At 36.4% G+C, this 19,923-nt stretch overlaps 1 protein-coding gene across 1 annotated transcript in view; it reads left to right on the top strand.

The window, feature by feature from the left end:
• Window positions 1-318: 318 nt before the first annotated feature.
• PPP4R3A (protein phosphatase 4 regulatory subunit 3A) overlaps window positions 319-19,923 on the top strand; it is a 36,759-nt gene continuing 17,154 nt past the window's right edge. The window contains exons 1-10 of the mRNA XM_026679192.2: window positions 319-1,627; window positions 5,841-5,896; window positions 6,671-6,769; window positions 9,236-9,853; window positions 15,547-15,624; window positions 15,709-15,825; window positions 16,220-16,336; window positions 18,780-18,911; window positions 19,013-19,115; window positions 19,638-19,796. Of these exons, the coding sequence (XP_026534977.1) occupies window positions 1,486-1,627; window positions 5,841-5,896; window positions 6,671-6,769; window positions 9,236-9,853; window positions 15,547-15,624; window positions 15,709-15,825; window positions 16,220-16,336; window positions 18,780-18,911; window positions 19,013-19,115; window positions 19,638-19,796 (1,621 nt within the window). The 5' untranslated portion in view covers window positions 319-1,485. The remainder of the gene's footprint in view (window positions 1,628-5,840; window positions 5,897-6,670; window positions 6,770-9,235; window positions 9,854-15,546; window positions 15,625-15,708; window positions 15,826-16,219; window positions 16,337-18,779; window positions 18,912-19,012; window positions 19,116-19,637; window positions 19,797-19,923) is intronic.

Raw genomic sequence — 19,923 nt, 5'->3', positions numbered from 1 at the left:
CCGGGCAAATAAGGTAGATATAGTTGTTATTGTTGTTGTTTTGCTACTTAATTGTGCGAAAAATATCTTTTAGAACACGGTCTTGGCTGCAGCAAAAAGAAATAAAACAAGGGCGAACATCCTAATTGTTCGCAGGATGGCATTTCTGCTTTCTCACAGGAAAGTGCTCCGTGATCCCCACTCTGTCAAGGAGACAGGTGCGAAGCGCGCACCGTTCAACCAGAGCCTCGTTTCCTCACGGCTTTCCTGAAGGCTGCGGGCCCTTTAAGTGTTCGCGCCCGGCCCGTGCTGCCTTCGGCTGGGAGACCCCGTATCGCCAGTGAGAGGTGAAACCAAGATGGCGGCCACATAGTGACTGAGGCTGAGACAGAAGGGCAGGGGACGGCCACCGCTTCAGCCATCCTCCCCACCCGCGGAGGGGATTCGCTTCTTTGCCGGGTGTACGGAAGGGCTCTGGCGGCGTGAAAGAGACGAGGGAGCTTGGCGGGAGTGCCGGCAGCATCCGGAAGAGCGAGCGCAGGAAGAACATGGCGGCGGCATCGCGTTGAGAGTGCAGTCATCGCTGCTCGTGAGGATCACGCCACAGGAGACGGGCGGCCACGCCGCGTGCCATTCAGCCCCACGCGGGCACCTTCCTCTTCCCGCCTCACCCCCCACCCCCACCCCCGTCCCAGCAAGCGCGGCGGCCCCCTTTTAGGTCGTGGCCTTCCCTGGGAAGAAGGGGCGGTTCCGTTTCGGTCCCTTCGCTTGGCTAACGGAGCGCGAGGAAAGGGGCTTCGGGCCTAGCAGCGCCTTTGCACAATAGGCCTGGTCGAGGGGGAGATTTGACCCCCTTTCCCCCTGCCTCCCCGTTCCCCTCCGCTGGCCTCTTCTCCCCCTTCTCCTGAGGATGTCCCGGCGGTATCCACGGATTTTCCTCCCTGTCCCCGTGGCGTTTTTACCTCTTCTTTTGAAGGCTTTTTGCAGGGCCGGCTAATCCTTCCCACTTTTCCTGTCACGGGCCTGTTTTCCACTTGCTGCTTTTCGGTTCACCTCATCTGCCCCCTAAGCAGCGTTAGTCGTCTGCACTGGTGAATTATTTGTGGGTTTTTTTCTGCTTTGAATCGTCTAGATTCCTCTCTGAACTGACCGGTTTCCATTTTCATCGTCCTCTTTTCATTTTCTCCTGGTGTCTCTTCTAGTCCTTCTCTTCGAAATCTTTTGCGTTTTTATTTCCTGTTTTTCCCCTTTCCTACAAAGCTACCATTTTGACAGAAAAAAAGTTCTGTGCTCCCCTGGTAGCGTTGCCTCCTGTTTTAAGTTTCCCCCCTTTTGGGGTGATGAGGCAGTTATTTTAACGGTAACGATAAAAAGATCTGTTTGGGGTATTGTGTGGGACTCTTGCTCCCTTTTCTGCTCCCCTTCATTGTGGGGGGCAAAGCCCCCCTCCCATCAGAGCTTTTCTTGATAGACTATCACAGACCCTTGTGGTTTGGAAAAGGCAGAATGACCGATACTCGGAGGAGAGTGAAGGTTTATACATTAAATGAAGACAGACAATGGGATGATCGGGGCACTGGACATGTGTCCTCTGGCTATGTGGAAAGGCTGAAGGGCATGTCCCTGCTTGTCAGGGCAGAAAGTGATGGTAAGTATAACTGAACAAGTATGCATCAAATATATTAATCCTTGTATTAATGAACTCTGGCACATGCTAATAAATAGATGTGGGGCAATGAATTTTTGTATTGCTTAAATTGAGAGGGTAAGAATCAGGTAAGGACTATTTTCTGTATGATAGCTTTCACAAAAGACAGTTTCCATCTGTGTTCATGTAAGTTGCCTAACAGTCATCAAAGTATGTGACTTTAAATTCTTCTGGATGGCAGACTATGGCTAGTGTTAATTATTTAAAGTTTTCATTAAACTTCCATAGAACTTTTCCTATGATACCTAAATAACCTAATTGTTTAAGCTTATAGAATTCTGTTTAACTTAATGGTGTATAGACCATTAAAATACTGTATGGCCAAATATTTAACAAGATGTCTCCAGATCTTTATACTGTATTAGCGTAGAAACTTTGTAGACTATTTAAAATACTTCATCATGTTTTCCATATCCTGTAGGAAAAAAAATGGCTTTTTTAATAAAAACAAACCCAATCCATTAACTTCCCTTCTTCAAATAAGTGGAATCCATAATTTGAGCATGTTAAATGATAATTACACAGTTTCCAAAGTTGGGAGTTTAAGAGCATGTCTCTATTTACATATAAAATCTTTTTGTATTTTGTGAAGCAGAAGTGAATTTTAAAGGTTTCAATATATCCTATCTGTTTTAATTAATACCAATGAAATTTCAAATCCCATCTTGTCTCAATGTACTAGTACTGGCTATTCGGCCATGTCATTCTTGTGTTTTTAATCATATAAGTGAAACTGCAGTTTTCAAATAACAAGTTTGAAGGTTTTTCTTCTAAAAGCAAGAAGAGGGAAAATAAAACTGGAATCCATTTGCCACCAGTTTCAGTATGTCATTACTTGAAAGAAAGTCACATTCATTTCAATGGGATTTCTTTTTAATATGTGCATAAAATATTCCAATCTGATCCTAATTTAGGGATGTATTTGCTTTGGTTAAAGTTAAAACACAGTGAGGTGGTCATAATTTTAACCAAATAGTCAAATAGACTCAGAATATAAAATAACTTTAGAAGGTTGCAACAGATTATTACAAATATAACATGTTTATTATGCTAAAAATGTGATATCCCTCATTTGGATGTATTAATATAATAATATATTTCTGTGACATTCCTGACATTGTAAATACTGATTGTAAATAGATCAGTATTGCCCACCAAACAGAATATAAACTGTGTGACATTTTGGATAGCAAGATGCATTTGATCTTCCCCTAGCCAACCCTCATGGTCCCTTATATGGTCCATCATAACAAGATTATACTTTGAATAGTATATGTCCTTGGGAGGTGGGGTTGGTGGTTGAGGAACAAATTGAACTCCAGACATTATATGTCTATACAGATTCTCAGTCATCCAGGTCATGGTTGTCCCAAAGATGCTTTTTCAAGAAGCAACTGGACTTTCTGGAAGTCCAGATGCCTCTTGAAAAGCACCTTTGATCCAGACATAGTTTTATGACAGGTCTATAGGAAATTACTGTGGATCAAGTAAAGAAAGCTTTACTTAAGCTTTCCTGGCAGAGAGTTGGACTAGAAGATTTCCCTTCTAGCCCTATGATTTTGTGACAGTCTTCTTTTGATTATGAGTACTTGCACACATTTTCATGATTTTTATTCTATGGGCATTCATACGTTGAGTTTAGGCAATCATTTTAATCATTACCATTAAGGAACACACTATTGTTGTAAAAAAAGCATCAGATAGGATATATTGAAACCTTGAAAATACTTTTTGAGACAGGCCTATAATGTTTAAAGAATGGGTTTTTTTTGAGGGGGGCATGGATGTAAATGTGCACCACTGTTGTCATTCCTCATTACTGGGCAATCTGTTGTGTACAAAGGAACCATATGGACAGAAAACCTGTGTCCTCTTCATCTAATCAGCATCTTTGTGGCAAGCCACAAAGACCTACCCAAATAGCCTCACTCATATGATTAGAAAAGTCCAGCATGTTCCAGTGGCACAGAATTTAGTAGCATCAGATATAGGGCTGATGTGATAAAAAAAAATAATGTGTAGGATCTCTGGTGCTCTCTAAGGTTGGCTATTTTCATTACTTAACTAGGTAATGTGCTTAGAATGGAGTGCTCTCTTTTTATATTCTAGTGCCTTGCCCTGTCATTGTTGGTGGGCGTGTTCTTGGTGGTTCCTTAATTAAACTGTTTACTGTTGGGTAGTTTGAGTTGGAAACTTCTTGACTGGAGTATTGTTTGCTTCTTAATTGTTGGTCTAAAGTTAATCTTGGTGTTACCTCTACTCACCTGGGTGTTGATTGCTGGCAAGGCAGTGTTTTGGGCTTTTGTTTCCTTTTTGTTTTTTGAATGGTATGTAGATGTTTATTTACATACCATTCAAAATAACAATTTGTGATGCTTTACCTATTGTTATTTGTTTATCCTGCAAACCAGTGCAGTGCAAAATGACTATTAAAATCTACTATTTAGAGGATTTTGCACCTAGGAAAGTAGGTAGAAGTTTGTTGTCAAAGTGCATTTTGTTATATAGCTCACCTCTTCTGGTGACAAGTTGTAAAGCAGTAAAATCAATATAGCACTTTAACCCATCCTAATAAGAAATTTCCATCTAGTTTTTTTCTGGGCTTATTTAAAGCAGATTTTTTAGGGAAAAAGTATACTACTGAAAATACTTGCTCCATTTCTATATTAATATATATAAATAATATAAATGTTTTTAGTATTTTGTGAAAATTTCCCATGTCAATTTCAGTGAACTTTATCTTTGTGCTCTAAGGTAACCATTATAACTAAATACACCATTATTGGTGAGGGTGTTAATATTTTAACCATTAACATTAGGACATTTTAGCAATACAAAACTTCTTCTAGTTGAGCTTTGAGGAGATGATAACTTTAAAAGCAACTTTAGTATGTGATTAAAGTCAGTGTTGTTTCTATTTTTTAAGAATTTTTAGTTATTTTCAAAATGCTTCATACAATTGTATTATAAAAGAGATATTAACATAGCTCTGACAATGTCAGTTACACTGGGAATCAGTTTCAGGAATAAGATTGTTGTCTCTGTTTGACATAAATACCTCTTCACTTTGCCACCATCCTTATTTTTCAACTGATACTCAACCTTACCAATATGTTTTATCTGTTTTATATATTTTTCAGGTTTTGTATGGTAGATCACCCAGAGTCCATTGAAATTGTGTAGTTTATAAATTAAAGCAAATATAATCTGGAGCTTGGAGATGCTGTAGATTACAGTTCCCAGATTTCATAATTGTACATCCAGCATATCTGGATAATATCACATTGGGGGGGGGGGAACGTTTGAGCCACTGATTTGATAAATTATAAAATGGTAATGGTAGGGGAAAATATTCTGTATTGCATACAGAATGTTGCTTTTTTCTGACAGACAGTGAGCTCAAATCAGTAGTTTCAGTGCTCTGGGAAATAATCTTTAGGAATTATTTTCAAACCTGGAAAGTTCATATTGTCACCTAATATTTTTAAATGATTAGTGTTCAGTAGTGTGACTGAGCCAGTTAATGTGGCTTATAAAGCACAATTTTATATGTGGGGCTGTTTTTAGAAAATTAGTACTAGCTTTTTTTAGCTTATCTTTGTATCATTGTCATTGTTCTGCACAATCAGAAATATAGGCACTTTCTGTTTATGCCTTCCAAAAGCTTAGAAAAGGTGTGGATTCACATAGTTTTTATCATATTTAATATTTATTAGAAAACACATCCAGAATGATAAACTTGAAAAAGTCTGCTTATCCAGTCTAACTTTTGCTTTAATTTTAAATATTTCCTGATTTAATCATTGTCAGTTCCTAGAAGAACTCCCTATAGATAAATATTCAAATTACTCTTTAAATAGGCATGTGTTATCTACTAATAGATAGGTCTCTTAATTTTAAAATGCGAATGCTATGCACATTTAAAATATATTTTATGAGCACAAAATATGCTGCACAAATGGAAATGGAACCAGTCAAATGGTTGATTTGATTATTTTGCCTCTGCCTTGAGGGTGGAATGAGGTTTTTATGTGTTGGATTTTTAAATGTTGTAAGCCTCCGGAGTCACCTATGTGTGAATTGGGAAGCCATAATAAATATGTTTAATAAATAATTTGCTTTAATAAATATTACATTTTTCCCTACTCTTTAGGTTCTCTACTTTTGGAGTCCAAAATCAACCCTAATACTGCCTATCAGAAGCAACAGGTAATAGTTTAGTCAGTTTTATTTCTTTGTAATTAGTTAAAAACTGAAGATATTTGATATTACTTCTTTATATGAACTGTAATGTTTATAAAGATGAAGAATTTATATGCTTATCTTGATAAAACAAAATTACAACAATTTATTAAAGTTAAAATAGAATACCAAACAAGAGTCATTGTGAAAATCTTACATATTAATTTCTAATTCATAGATTTCAAGTTGATTGACAAAAATGTTCTTATCTGTGCTGTGAACCTCTAGCACAGTGATGGTGAACCTTTTTGTTGTGGTGTGCCGAAAGCACTCATCCGTGCGATAGCACAGGCGTGCATGCCAGCACCCACAATACAATGTGACTCGCCCCCACTGCACATGCGCGCGCAATACCCCCTGTCCCACCCCCTTACCTGCACATGCACAAACCTCCCAGCTGATTTTCGGCCCGTTTGAAGCTGTTTTTGCCTCTCCCAGAGGCTCGAGGGAAGCCTCTGCAGTCTCGGGAGGCTGAAAAACGGGCCCATTTTGGCACTTCCGGTATTTCTGGAAGGCCCGTTTCTCTTCTGAAGCAGCTTGTTGACTTTCTTACCTCAAATGCACATGTTGGTTAGGATTATCATGTGAGCCCACAAAAAGACGCCACTTCTTTGAGGAGGTGTTACCAGATGTGTAGTATTTTTACTCAGAGCAGTTCTATAAAACTGCTTTGCATGTCCTGACTGCCTACAGCTCTAGTAAATACCTATGTACCTATGTATATATTTATTAATTTTGAAGGACACGCTGATTGTGTGGTCTGAAGCGGAGAACTATGACCTGGCTCTTAGCTTTCAAGAAAAGGCTGGTTGTGATGAAATATGGGAAAAAATATGTCAGGTAAGATGTGTACCTTGAATGTTTATCTGCCATAATTAATACAATTAACAATACTAAATAATTATCACCATTTTCCCCAAAAGTTTCGCCTATTGAAATTCATACACTGTGTTTTCAGAACTTTAGTTGGAAATAATCTAACGGAGTTGGGTTTAGATTAAAGTTGACTTCTGTAAGTAGGTTAAATAATACAGCTATGTAACACTTTTGATTTGAATGCAAAAAGGGGCTTTAGGGAATAGCAGGGGGGAAAAACAGCATAAATCTACAACTTCTTATGCCAAATATACCTTTTCCTGAGATTATTTGCAGCTCTTCTAACAAATTCCAGATGAGTGTTATACTGTATTTATGTTCCTTTTTGCTCTGAAACATTTCTCCTTACAAATTCAAAGCATTGTCTCGCCTTACTAAACAAAACATTTAGACTTCTTGATTATGGACAAGTTCAATAAAAAAGTCACCCACTCTTTTATATTCAGACATGATATTCTTCCGATTAAAATCAGAATTCCGATTTTTTTGGGAATCGCCCCCCCTTTCCCCCCCTTCTTCTCCTCCTTCCCCTCCCTCAGAGGCCCGAGTCAGGAGTTGCTACCGCTGGCGCGGCTCTGCGTGGCTCCAGTCCGCGTTGCCTCAGGAAGGGAAAGGCAAAAGGAAGAGCCGCGGCGCGCTTTGCAACGGCAGCAGCGGCTCCTGGTTTTGCCTTTCCCTTCCCGAGGCAATGCGGGACTGGAGCTGCGCGGAGCCGCGCCAGCGGTAGCAACTCCTGACAGCCCCAGCCGGATACCTGAGCGGAGCCTGGGCGGTGTGAGCGGAGCCCGCTGAGCGGCAGGAAAAGGGAGCTGGGCAGCGATTTCTTGGCGCGCGGTGGGGGGGGGGTCTCTTGGCCAGCCCCGATTATTTTTTCAGAGGGGAATATTATGCCTGTATATTGTTGGGGTGTAGTGCAGATTCATAACTCACAAAATAAGTAGCACTAAGATATCAGGAGCAAATGTTTATATTCTAATCTGAGCTTATTTTTAGCTTTGCATATATAGGTAGTCCTCAAGAAAAAACCAATGGAACCTGCCTATTACGGTCACATGTTACAATTGGCATTAAATGAAGCATTTCATTTAATGACCCCCATCCCTGCTTTCCTCAATGAGTCATTAAATGAAAATGCAGGTCATTAAATGCAATTCAGGTTGGGGAGGCCCTTGGGGGCCTAGCCCACCTGTCCTGCCCCTCCCAAGACCTGCCTCATTCTCCCAAGATCCCTTTGTTCCATTTTCCGCCCCTGTGGTCTCCAAAGGCCTTTTTCCACTCCCACCAGGTTTGCCCAAACCTTAGTATTGATTCTCACCCCACCAGGCCAAACATCCCCCTCACTTTTTGAAAAACCACAAGACTTCTAGAACATTGGAATAGATTGCTTCTTTGCAGAGTTGCTGGATGCAATGTTGGAAGTGGCCGCTATTTGTCCTGGCTCCAAAATGGCCAGGTTCGTGTTCCTGCCATGTGGTCTGGGGACAAGTTGCTTTGTCAGGGGATCAATCGTAAAGGATAAATGTAGCCATCGTAACTTAAATTAGGGTCATATATAATATAAGAGTGTCTGTCATAACTTTGAATATTCCTTAACTCAGGATCCCCAACCCCCGAACCACAGTACACTAACTGGAACTGGGCCACACAAGTGGTTGGGCACACTCCTGCGCACAGCTCTGTTTGCATGACTGGCAGGTGCACACATTCACATTCGCAGCTCCATTTGTTCAAGTGGCAAGTGGCTCACAGCTAGTGGAACTGTGCATACTTGCACGCATGCCTACCACTCGCAAGGAACCATCCCCTTTCACCCCACCCCGTTGGAGCAGGAAAGGTTGGGGACCATGGCCTTAAGTGACCTTTCATATCTTGTGGACTACCTGTATAGATCAGGAAACTGGTAAACATCAATTTAAAATAGAAGGGTCTGTCACCATCTGGAAAACCATATATTATTTATATGCAGTCTTCATTTAGGATAAATTCAGGGCAATTTACAACAGTTAAAATGAATATGTTGAACTAGAAATATTGTAAGTCAAAATATAAAAGTACATGCTTACATAATATTCTGAGGCTGTTAAGAAAGAGTGATGAACGTATCGAAAAGTGTTATATACTATTAGTGATTATATAAAAAATGTTATTTTAAGCATTTTGTTATGTTTAATTTTTAATGTATATATTCATTAGAAATACTAGCTACAACATCATAGCCTTTTATGTAATTGAACTCCTTGATTCATGACTTTGTTCTATGGTGTTTGGTAGTGTATTTAATTTTTAATGTGCTTCATTTTGCATTTATTGATGCAGATCTATAATTCTCAATTCTATTAAAATAACATTTTATAGTAATATATCTGTATATGCTTGCAGATATTTAGCAACTGAAATGGTATACTTATCTAGTTTTCTTTCACTTAACAGGTTCAGGGAAAAGACCCTTCAGTGGACATTACTCAGGATCTTGTGGATGAATCTGAAGAGGAACGTTTTGATGATATGTCATCTCCAGGTCTAGAGTTACCATCCTGTGAATTAAATCGATTAGAAGAGATTGCAGAACTTGTGGCATCTTCACTGCCTTCCCCATTGCGGCGTGAAAAACTTGCTTTAGCACTTGAAAATGAGGGCTACATAAAAAAACTCTTAGAAATTTTTCACGTGTGTGAGGACTTGGAAAATACTGAAGGACTACATCATTTGTATGAAATTATTAAGGGAATCTTCCTCTTGAATAGAACTGCACTTTTTGAAGTCATGTTTTCTGAAGAATGTATAATGGATGTAATTGGATGTCTAGAATATGATCCTTCTTTATCACAGTCACGGAAACACAGGGAATTTCTGACAAAAACTGCAAAATTTAAAGAAGTTATTCCAATATCTGATCCGGAGCTGAAACAAAAAATACACCAGACATACAGAGTACAGTATATTCAAGATATGGTTCTACCTACTCCTTCAGTATTTGAGGAAAACATGTTGTCTACTCTTCATTCATTCATATTTTTTAATAAAGTAGAAATAGTTGGTATGTTACAGGTAAGTCTGGATATTTTTTTTAATTGAGTTTTTTTTTCATTTACAGGTGGTCCTGGCACCAGCCTTACTGTTAAAAGTGATCTTACATTTAATGCTGACAACGCATCCTTCACAAAGTGCCATTAAATATTATGAATACCGTGAAGAAAATAGTTTTGAATTTGAACCACTTCTACATAATGTGAAATCACTTTTTAACAGGCTAGTTTTACATTCTGATAATCTCAGAAGAGTTTTGTCCTTGAAACTCTCAGCTTTTAATTTGAAACACCTCCCAAATGATAAAGGCAATCCATTCTGCACCAGCTATTGAAATTCAGTTTGAATTTGAAATGTTTTTGCCTTTCTGTAAAACATCAGAGGTTGTTGACAATTGCAAGCCTTAAAATGCTAAATAGAAATATTTTGTTTCCTTGGAACAAATAGATTTCTTAATATATAATTTTGGGGCCTTTCTCAGTAAAAATGCAGAAGCTGTCTATAAAGCAAAGACAGATATTTTTACATTTCCCATAACAAAAGGTGAAAGCATCTATGCATGAGCATGGTTGTTCAATTAATGTAGCGGCTTCACTCAGCTTTCTCAAGAATATGTATTCTTATCAAGGGTTTATCAAAGATATGGTTCCTTGAGCTGCTGGTTTAGAGATGTGCTTTGAGAACATGTCTTCCATTTGTATTAGCCATTAATAGAATCTTCCAAATTAATACGCTTTTTGAAAAATTGCATGGATTTTTCTCTCTTTAAAGAAAGATTTTTGTGCAAATACTACTGATTCCAACACGCTCTTTCTGAATAAGATTTAGGGAGGGGAAGGGTGCATTAGGAATGGTCTAGGACAGGGGTCCCCAAACTTGGCAACTTTAAGACTTGTGGACTTCAACTCCCAGAATTCTCCAGCCAACAACTCGCTATGGTCAAGTTACCATGGCCAACTTCCCGTGGGATAACTTCCATGGGACAACTCACTGGGAAAATTCAATGGTGAATTAATCATTTCATTTAGTTACTTTTATTATTGGTGATCACATTATCAAACTTACTATAAGTCTTGCATTTCTAGATTGATTTAATTTTATTATTCTTGACCACGGTTTCTGTTGAAATTAACTTTTATGTTTGTTGAATTGCCCTGTAGCGAGTTGTCCCTGGCAAGTTGGCTGTGGTGAATTTCCCATTCTGTTCAGGGATTTGAAAGTTGCTAACCAGGAATGGAAATGATAAAGAATCAATAAATTCATATAGCTGAAGGGGACCATGTATTTTTTTATAGTCTACTACTCTGCTTAGTGCAGGAGCCATTAGATTATCACTGGACATAGCCAACCAGCCTCTGAAGAACACTTAACAACTTTGTGTGGCAGTCTCTTCCTTTGTCAGATAGTTCATAAAGAAAATTCTATCTGATATTTAGGCTGAAATGTTTCCTTGTAGTTTTAATCCATTGGTTCTGATTCTTTCCTCTGAGTTGGACAATAGAGAATAAGCCCATTCCAGCCCTAATTTAGCTATTTTAAGTTCTGGATGGAAAGTGGTAGAGATTTTCATGGTAATGTCTTGGTTCTACTTGATCTGTAGATAGCATCTGATCAGTCTGACCATAGGATCCCCTTTTGAGCAATTTTTACCTAGACTTTAAATACCACATTGCTAGCATTTGTCCCTAGATGTTCTATTACAGAAGCTGAATTGGAAGATTTTTGATTCCTTCTTATTCATCCAATGACAGTTTGAGATTATAAATCTGTTGACATTATAGCTCTGCTCTTTTACACCCAAGAATACCATTATGGGCCTTTTGGATTTATTTGTTGATGTCTAAGAGGCGGTAGCAGTAACCAGAGTGCTTTTTATTGCCTCCTTGTTATATTCCAGTCAGGGACTATCTTGAGTGATTGGATCTGAGCTATTTCAGAGTGCAATGTGCTTTATCAGAAGAGAGTGCAAGTGCAATGTGCTTTATCAAGGGCAGCCTCTGGAGCTTTCAGTTGATAGAAAGTAGCACTTCCCAAATGCTGATGTGGGCCAGAAAATGTGAAATCACTTCTAATTAAAATTGCCAAGTTTGTTTTCATAACAATATGTCTGGAACCGTGTTCCATCATATCCTAGCATTCAAAGGAAGTATTGACTAAACAACATTACAATGGATAAGGGCAACAGTCACTGCCAGTGTCTTCAGAAGAGAATATTTCTTCCTTCAAAAAATCATTTCTACTATGTATTATCACTACTTGTTAAAATACTACAGAGCAGACCATAGTTAGTAGAAGACTGTCAGGCTTTGATCATCTACTTGGCTTGTGGATACTTTCATGACCATCCTTTTCAAATGGAATTGACCTGAAATACAACTTTCAGAGCTATTGAGAATTTTTTGTTTTGGGGGTGGAGTGAGAGAAGCAAAGAACCCAGAAGCAGTCTCATAAAACCATATGTCAACCATAATGATTTTATGAATCATTTATAAGTCAAGACAAGTTGTATCAAAGAACCAATAGAAGAGAATATACAGAGCTCAGGGTTGAACTGTGGAGTCCTTGGTGCTTTCTGAGCATGGTTGTTTGCTTGCAGACATTTGCTTACTTGACTAGATAACATCAATTCTAAAGATGTTTTCAGAGAACTTGATAACAGGTTTAAAGGACATGGGCTCTCTTGGTTTGGTTTAGGTTATTAGGGATATGTTATTTTATTCGATTTTCCTATTTATATTTACATTGTTAATCACTAGAAAATCTTTGTGATGACAGCGTTATAAAAGTTTGATCAATCAAAAGTATCTACTGTGAGGCTTTATGTGGAGATAATATGAATTTGATTGTTGTACCATATGGTGAAAAATTGTCATTTTCATAGCATTTTGTTATTTTGAGATATGACTATAAGACTTTATTAAAATATAGTACATTTTATTTCAAGGTATTTACTGTTTTGTTTTTTAAAGTAGTTTTATAAAAGGTCAATGTTCTTAAACCATTTAAACAAGTCATATGATTTATTTAAAAACATTTGAAAAGAATATTGGCAAAAGGAGGCTAAGTATTTTCACATGCAATACTAAATATCCTTTGATCTTAAAAACTGGTTTATTTAACTTTATCTTTGTTACTATCTTGGATAAGATTAGAGGTTATTAGTAGATTAGAAGTAGAAAAAGATAACAAGCTACAAATATTTCTAGACAGTCAGAATAAAGGCTTGAACAAGTAAGAGGGCTATAATGTGGAATACATGTGGAATGGTAATGTACTACAACAGACAACACAATATAACATTTTAAAAAGTAAAGTAATATGGTGAACAGATATGTTGATACCTGCCAGATAGGAATTATTCTGATTAAAACTCAGTTTTAATTAAACTGCTACTGAGATGATAAATTAAGTACATTATTTTTTGACACCTTAGTATATATTGATTTCCACTCAAAGATAAGGTATGTGTTTATCTTCTAAGTATGACTTATGAAATGGTTTTATTTTGTTTTTTTCTGATTAATGTTAATACTGTAAAATAATTGGATGACGATATTTATTACTAAAGCACAAGCAAAGCTGAGAAATCATTAGGTGGTAAACCAATTTCATTTCCAGTTTAAGTATGACTGGAGGATATTTTTCATAATTTTAGAGAAGAATCATCATTACTAAGCAGCTTTTACATTGTATTAAAAAGCTTGTTTATATTGTTTATTGTGGAATAAAAATTAATCAAAATTATGGTTTAATAAAATTAATTGCAATTAATGAAATGTATTTCTGAATTGTTTTTCGTAGATGTTTTTTTTTAAAGGGGGAATTTAACCTGCTTTATCTATCTTTTTCTTTATGTTTGCATTGTTTATAATTTATTTCCAAGTTTTATCAATCCCTATTGTACAGGTAGTCTTCCACTTACAACAGTTCATTTAGTGACTGTTCAAAGTTTCAACTCTCTGAAAAAAAGTGGTATGATTGTTTTTCATGCAGCCAATGCAGCATCCCCATGGTCATGTGATCAAAATTCAGATGCGTGGCAACTGATTCATATTTACAATGGTTGCTGTGTCCCAAAGTCATGTGGTCACCTTTTGCAACATTCTGACAGGCAAAATCAATGGGGGAGCTAGATTCACTTAACAACTGTGTAACTAACTTAAGGACAGTGATTTAGTTAACAACTATCACAACAGTCATAAAGTGGGATAAAACTCAACTGTCCCACTTAGCAACTGAAATTTGGGGCTCAATTGTGGTTGTAAGTTGAGGACTACCTATATTTTTTTTAGGATTACTATGGTAGGCATTCCTTTTTATGATCAATAGTGGACATTCAGAATAATTTTTCTTGAGCCTATATGTTGTCATTATCTAATCTGTGCTCCATATCCTATATTCCTTGTACTTCCATCATTGTGTTTTAGAGAGAAGGATAAGGGCTTGATTGGGGATGTGTACATTGACATCAACTGTAGAATAGGACATCTGCTCTGTATCTACCATCTCCAGAGACTGGTCATCTGTAGAATATATTTTGGTTTACTGCTAGTGATACCTCCAAGATAGACCCCCTTTTAATAGTACAGAAAAAAATTATTATAATATTTTGAAGAAATGTATTTACATTTTAAACATCAATTTTAGTTATTTAAAAGGTTCGTTTTATTTACCTGGCTTATGATACTATGGTGTCAAAGAGCTAAAGGTACTTTCTACAGTATTATTAGGAATTTCATGCCTTTAGATGCCATAAGAATGAATTTGGAATAATATAAATAAGGAATGATGTATATGTGTTTCAAGGAACTATTAAAAATAAACCACCTGCGAAGAATAAAAGGTCACATTCTGAAATAGGATGAAACAGAAACAAAGACCATTGTCCTCCTTCCTTAGACCAATAAACCCTATTCATATATAAAGTTCTAATTTTATTTGTTTATTTATTAGGGATTGGCTTTTGATGGTCCATATTACATTCTGAAATAGTAATAATTTAATGCTCAAAAAATGTTTTTCCTACCCTTTAAAACTGGCCCATTTTGGGGGGGAGATAGTGGTTAAAATAGGTCTAACTGTTCAAGTACCATTATCTTTAGATATTTTTAAATAGGTATTTTGATTAAAGTAAAAATTAAATAGCATTTTGTTTGTTAAAAAGTTAATATTTAAGACATCCTCTGAACACAGAAAAATAACAGAAACTGAAGAGCAATTGCTTAGCATGACCTAATTTCTATTCATGTGTCTGCAAAAACCTTGGTGATATTATATAATGATTTGCGTCTTGAAATACAATTGATCCTGGTCACTTCTTAAACATTCTCAATGATTGAATGGTAAATCTTAGGACTGTTTCAATTCCTTAGATTCTGATGCTCAGTGATCTCTTGTTTAGAAAACGCGTATGTATCATGAATATTGTAGACAGTATCTTTGAGTTCTAAAATCAATGGAAATTTATTTTTCAAGCAAAATGAATTTTATTTCATTTTACAGTATTTTTCATTTTACAGTACAATATTTTTAAATTGAGCACATACATTAAGCACATACAATCATCTATATACTGTACTTGTCCTTTCAAATTAGCAGATTTGCCCCTGGTGCTTTGTTTCCTAGAGGGGAATGATGGAAGATACATTAAAGATATTTAGTTTTAATTCAAATTTGTGAACATAATTTGTGTGATTTCTGTTTTATTTTCATAGGAAGATGAAAAATTCTTGACAGACCTATTTGCACAACTTACAGATGAAGCTACAGATGAAGAGAAAAGACAGGAATTGGTAGGAATGTTTTTATAAATGATTAAAAAGACAGTTGCTGCATTCTCTTTATTGATAAACATGGTTCTTTTTTCTGTGTTTCAGGTAAATTTCCTTAAAGAATTTTGTGCATTTTCTCAAACATTACAACCTCAAAACCGGGATGCTTTTTTCAAAACATTGTCAAATATGGGCATACTTCCAGCACTAGAAGTTATACTAGTAAGTTTCCAAACTAGGTATCTTAATTTGTATAACTTTTTTCAGCCTTCTATAATGCTAAATTTAATTTTTGGGTGGAAATACAATGTATATATGTGATTTATATTCTGTCCTATCATGACCCAACTGAGAAATAAAAGAGAACAGAGCAACACAGGCAAACAGAAAAAAAGAGGAAAAGCCCAAAAAACTCTGAAGTTTAGTCAAGGAACACATTTTGTTTCAGTCTTACACAACACCACAGAAACAAACTTGAACTGCAATATTGTCAGAGTGGAGAATATTTTAAGATTGAGGCAGCACATAGAAAATGAAATCATAAATAAGTGAATTAAACCAAAGAAAAATGAATTTTAGGTTATGCCTTACAGAGTCTGTTTTTGTTTGTTTGCAGGGCATGGATGATGCCCAAGTACGTAGTGCGGCTACTGATATATTCTCATATTTAGTTGAATATAACCCATCAATGGTACGAGAATTTGTCATGCAAGAAGCTCAGCAGAATGATGATGTAAGTATCTTTGGTGATGCATCCATTAATAAGGAATTTGAATAAAATTTGTTTAATTCGTTTAAGTGACTCACAGTCATTAAGCAAACCCATTGTCCATAATTGGCTGGTTTTTGCTGGAAACCAGAAGTAAATACTTGCTTCCAGCAAAAAATGTTGTAAATCATGTTCATGTGACTACGGGGCAGTGCACGTGACATAAATGCAGGCCAATTGTCAAGCTCCCAAAATATGATCCCAGAACCTTGTGGGAGGGACAACTGTCAGAACTTTGAATCCAGGTCATAAATACCATTTTTTAGCATTTGTTGGAACTTAATTGATTAACAGACTTGAAAGGGATCTTGTAAATCATCTAATCCCACCCACCCAAGCAGGAGACCCTATACCATTTCTGACAGATGGCAGTCCAGTCTCTTCTTGAAAGCTTCTAGTGATGAAGCTCCCAAAATTTCCGAAGGCAAGCTGTTCCATTGGTTGATTGCTCTCACTGTCAGAAAATTTCTCCTTATTTCCAGGTTGAATCTTCTCTTGTTCAGTTTCCATCCACTGTTCCTTGTCTGGCCTTCAGGTGCTTTGGAAAATAGCTTGCCCCCCTCCCCTCTGTGGCAGCCCCTCAAATATTGGAACACTTTTCATGTCTTCCCTGGTCCTTCTCTTCACTTGACTAACCATGCCCAGTTCCTGCAACTGTTCATCATATGTTTTAGTCTTCGGTCCCCTAATCATCTTGGTTGCTCTTCTCTGCACTCTTTCTAGAGTCTCAACATCTTTTTTATAGTGTGACCAAAACTGGTTGCAGTATTAGTATTCTAGGTGTGGTCTTACTTAGGCTTTATAGAGTGATATTAGTACTTCACTGAACTTCCAACAGTCACTAAGCAACTGGTCATAGGACTATCTATAGGGGACTACAGATGAGCTATTCCTTTTCTTTCCAGCAGCCCCCCTTAGTTTCATTGCTGGTTGTGTGAAAAACAGATGTCTCACATCATAAAGTAAAAAATAGAAAGAACTGCCACTGGAAGGACTGAGCAGTCCATCCTTTCTCCATGTACCTTCTGTACACTTACATGTATATAAATCTACATTATCTAAGGTAACTGCACAAATATGCTGAATATACTGAAATGGCCTTTCACTTGAAAACTAATAATATACTATATTATTTTGATAAAACTGTTTCTTCAGATGGCAGTTTTGCTATTTATCTTGAATTGTGAGACAGAAAATATTTTTGTTAACTGTTAACTTTTGTTAACTTATATGCTATAATGTGGTACTGCTCGAATTGAGAAGTTATAATAATTGGTAGATCATGAAATACATTTCAATTTACAGTGGCATTTAATAAGTTGTTTAGTAAATAAAATACAGTCTGCCCAGAACATGTAATTTAAATTATTTCAATTAGTATTAGTTTTTTGGGAGCAGGGAATAGTTATCCCATGGAAATGTTGCAATACTTTATAATTAGATCAGCAATGTGCATTCACCAAAATACTCATTTTTGTGTAAACTTGTCTTAGCAAGTTTGGTTTGATACTGATCTGGTTTATGTCTTGCAGTTGTAATTTGACTTCTTGATTTTAGCTTAATATACTATGAGAACCCAGCAGTCTGTGCAAAAGCCCTTTTAGCCATGGTTCTGTCTGTTTGAGCAGAAGCTGAGGTCCAAGAAGACCCCCATGCTATGAGTCAACTCAATCTGGGGGTGTACAATTGTGTCCAGAATTAAGGGCTGACTATGTTCCAATTCAGTTGGCTTGAAATCCACAGCCATTGTGTCTTGCTAGTTTCAATCTGAATGTGCTTTTTGCCATCCCACTCTTAATACTCTTTAAGGACTGAATCAGAGTATCACTATATCTCCTTTCAGACCAGGAGTGGATAACAGTATCATCAATATATTAATATTAACAATTATTAACTGTAAAGAAAAATTTGCAGACAATATTATATTCTTGTCTAAAATAGCTAATTTACTGATGGCTTCTTGAGGGGATGGAAGATAAATGCTTCTTTTTCAAAAATGTGACTATTGTCTACACCAAGTATTTCAGTCCCTTACTGCATATTTCCTATTATAAATATATTACTTGTCAAATTGTGCAGTTAATGTAAGCGTCTGTGGATCATTGGCCAATGACATTAGATAAATATTTTTGCTGCCTTCATAGATCAAGCAATAAAAATTAATTATAATTCTTATTGGGATCCTTATCTGTTTTTCTTTGTGGATGTTCTCTAAATCTTTTTATAATATAAAATATCTACCTTGGGACAAGTTTACTTTTTTGAAAAAGTGCAATATTAGTGGATGCTGATATAGAAATCCAGTTCTGTTTGATTCACAAGTTCAGACTTCTTAACTGGAATTGCTTTTGTCTGTTTCATCTTTTAGTTATGCTTAATGTTTTTGGTGTTTTATATTTTTGATTAGGATATCTTGCTCATTAACCTCATCATAGAACACATGATTTGTGATACAGATCCAGAACTTGGAGGAGCAGTCCAGTTGATGGGCCTATTGCGTACTTTGGTGGATCCAGAAAACATGCTAGCTACTGCAAATGTAAGCAAAAAATAAATACATTCTTACGTTATGTTTTTTCTGTTAAAATATTAAAGGAATAGTATGCCCTAAATAAAAATTGGTTTCTTTTTATTCTATAGAAAACAGAAAAGACAGAATTCTTGGGATTCTTTTATAAACACTGTATGCATGTTCTCACTGCACCATTATTGGCCAATACTACAGAGGAAAAGCCTAGCAAAGGTGAGCCTTCAGGAGGCTTTTTCTACTGTTGTTTCTGAACCATAAAATTAAAAAGTGATGATTGCATATAAGGAAGAACTCATACTCTGTTACATTCCTATTAGGCTTTGGGTCATAGACCAGTCCATCCTCATCTGTTCCCATTTTAAAGTTATTTGATGTTACAGCTCGTTTGAATGTATTTCACTCAAGCCCAAATTTCTTGCTTATAAATGTGAAGTTTATTTAGCTCTTTATTTATATCTTAACTCTATTCTAAAGATAACTCTGCCAGTAAGAAAGAACTTAAGAAATAGAGATGAGGGGAAAAAAAGTTTTCCTCCCTTTTTTAATGGTATTAAATTCCATAAAGTATTTGCTTTACATGCCTAAAAATTGAGAGGAAAATTAAGTGGTACAATATAGTACGTGTTTATGTTTATGTTTAGCTTTTGTAGGTAATAAACTGTGAGCTATAAAAGGACATCTGTTGAAAATAATGGAAATGTATATCAGCAAATACATTATTTGTTTTGCTTTTAGATGACTTTCAGACTGCCCAGTTATTGGCCTTGATATTAGAGTTATTAACTTTCTGTGTAGAGCATCATACATACCATATAAAGAACTACATAATTAACAAGGATATTCTTCGAAGAGTACTAGTTCTAATGGCCTCAAAGCATGCATTCTTGGCACTATGTAAGTACGATGTAGTGTAGGCCTCTGCCTTTATGTATTCAGTCTTTTTAGATGTTTCATTTGCCTGTTATTTTGAATGAAAACAGAAAACATGAAATAAAACATAATTTGTGTTGTTTTTTTAATA

Source organism: Notechis scutatus, chromosome 1 (genome assembly GCF_049901735.1).
Source record: "Notechis scutatus isolate UNSWTSFEM ecotype Mainland chromosome 1, rNotScu1.2, whole genome shotgun sequence".
Lineage (NCBI taxonomy): Eukaryota > Metazoa > Chordata > Lepidosauria > Squamata > Elapidae > Notechis > Notechis scutatus.
Note: the sequence above shows the minus strand (reverse complement) of the source record. Positions and strands in the feature narration are given on the sequence as shown.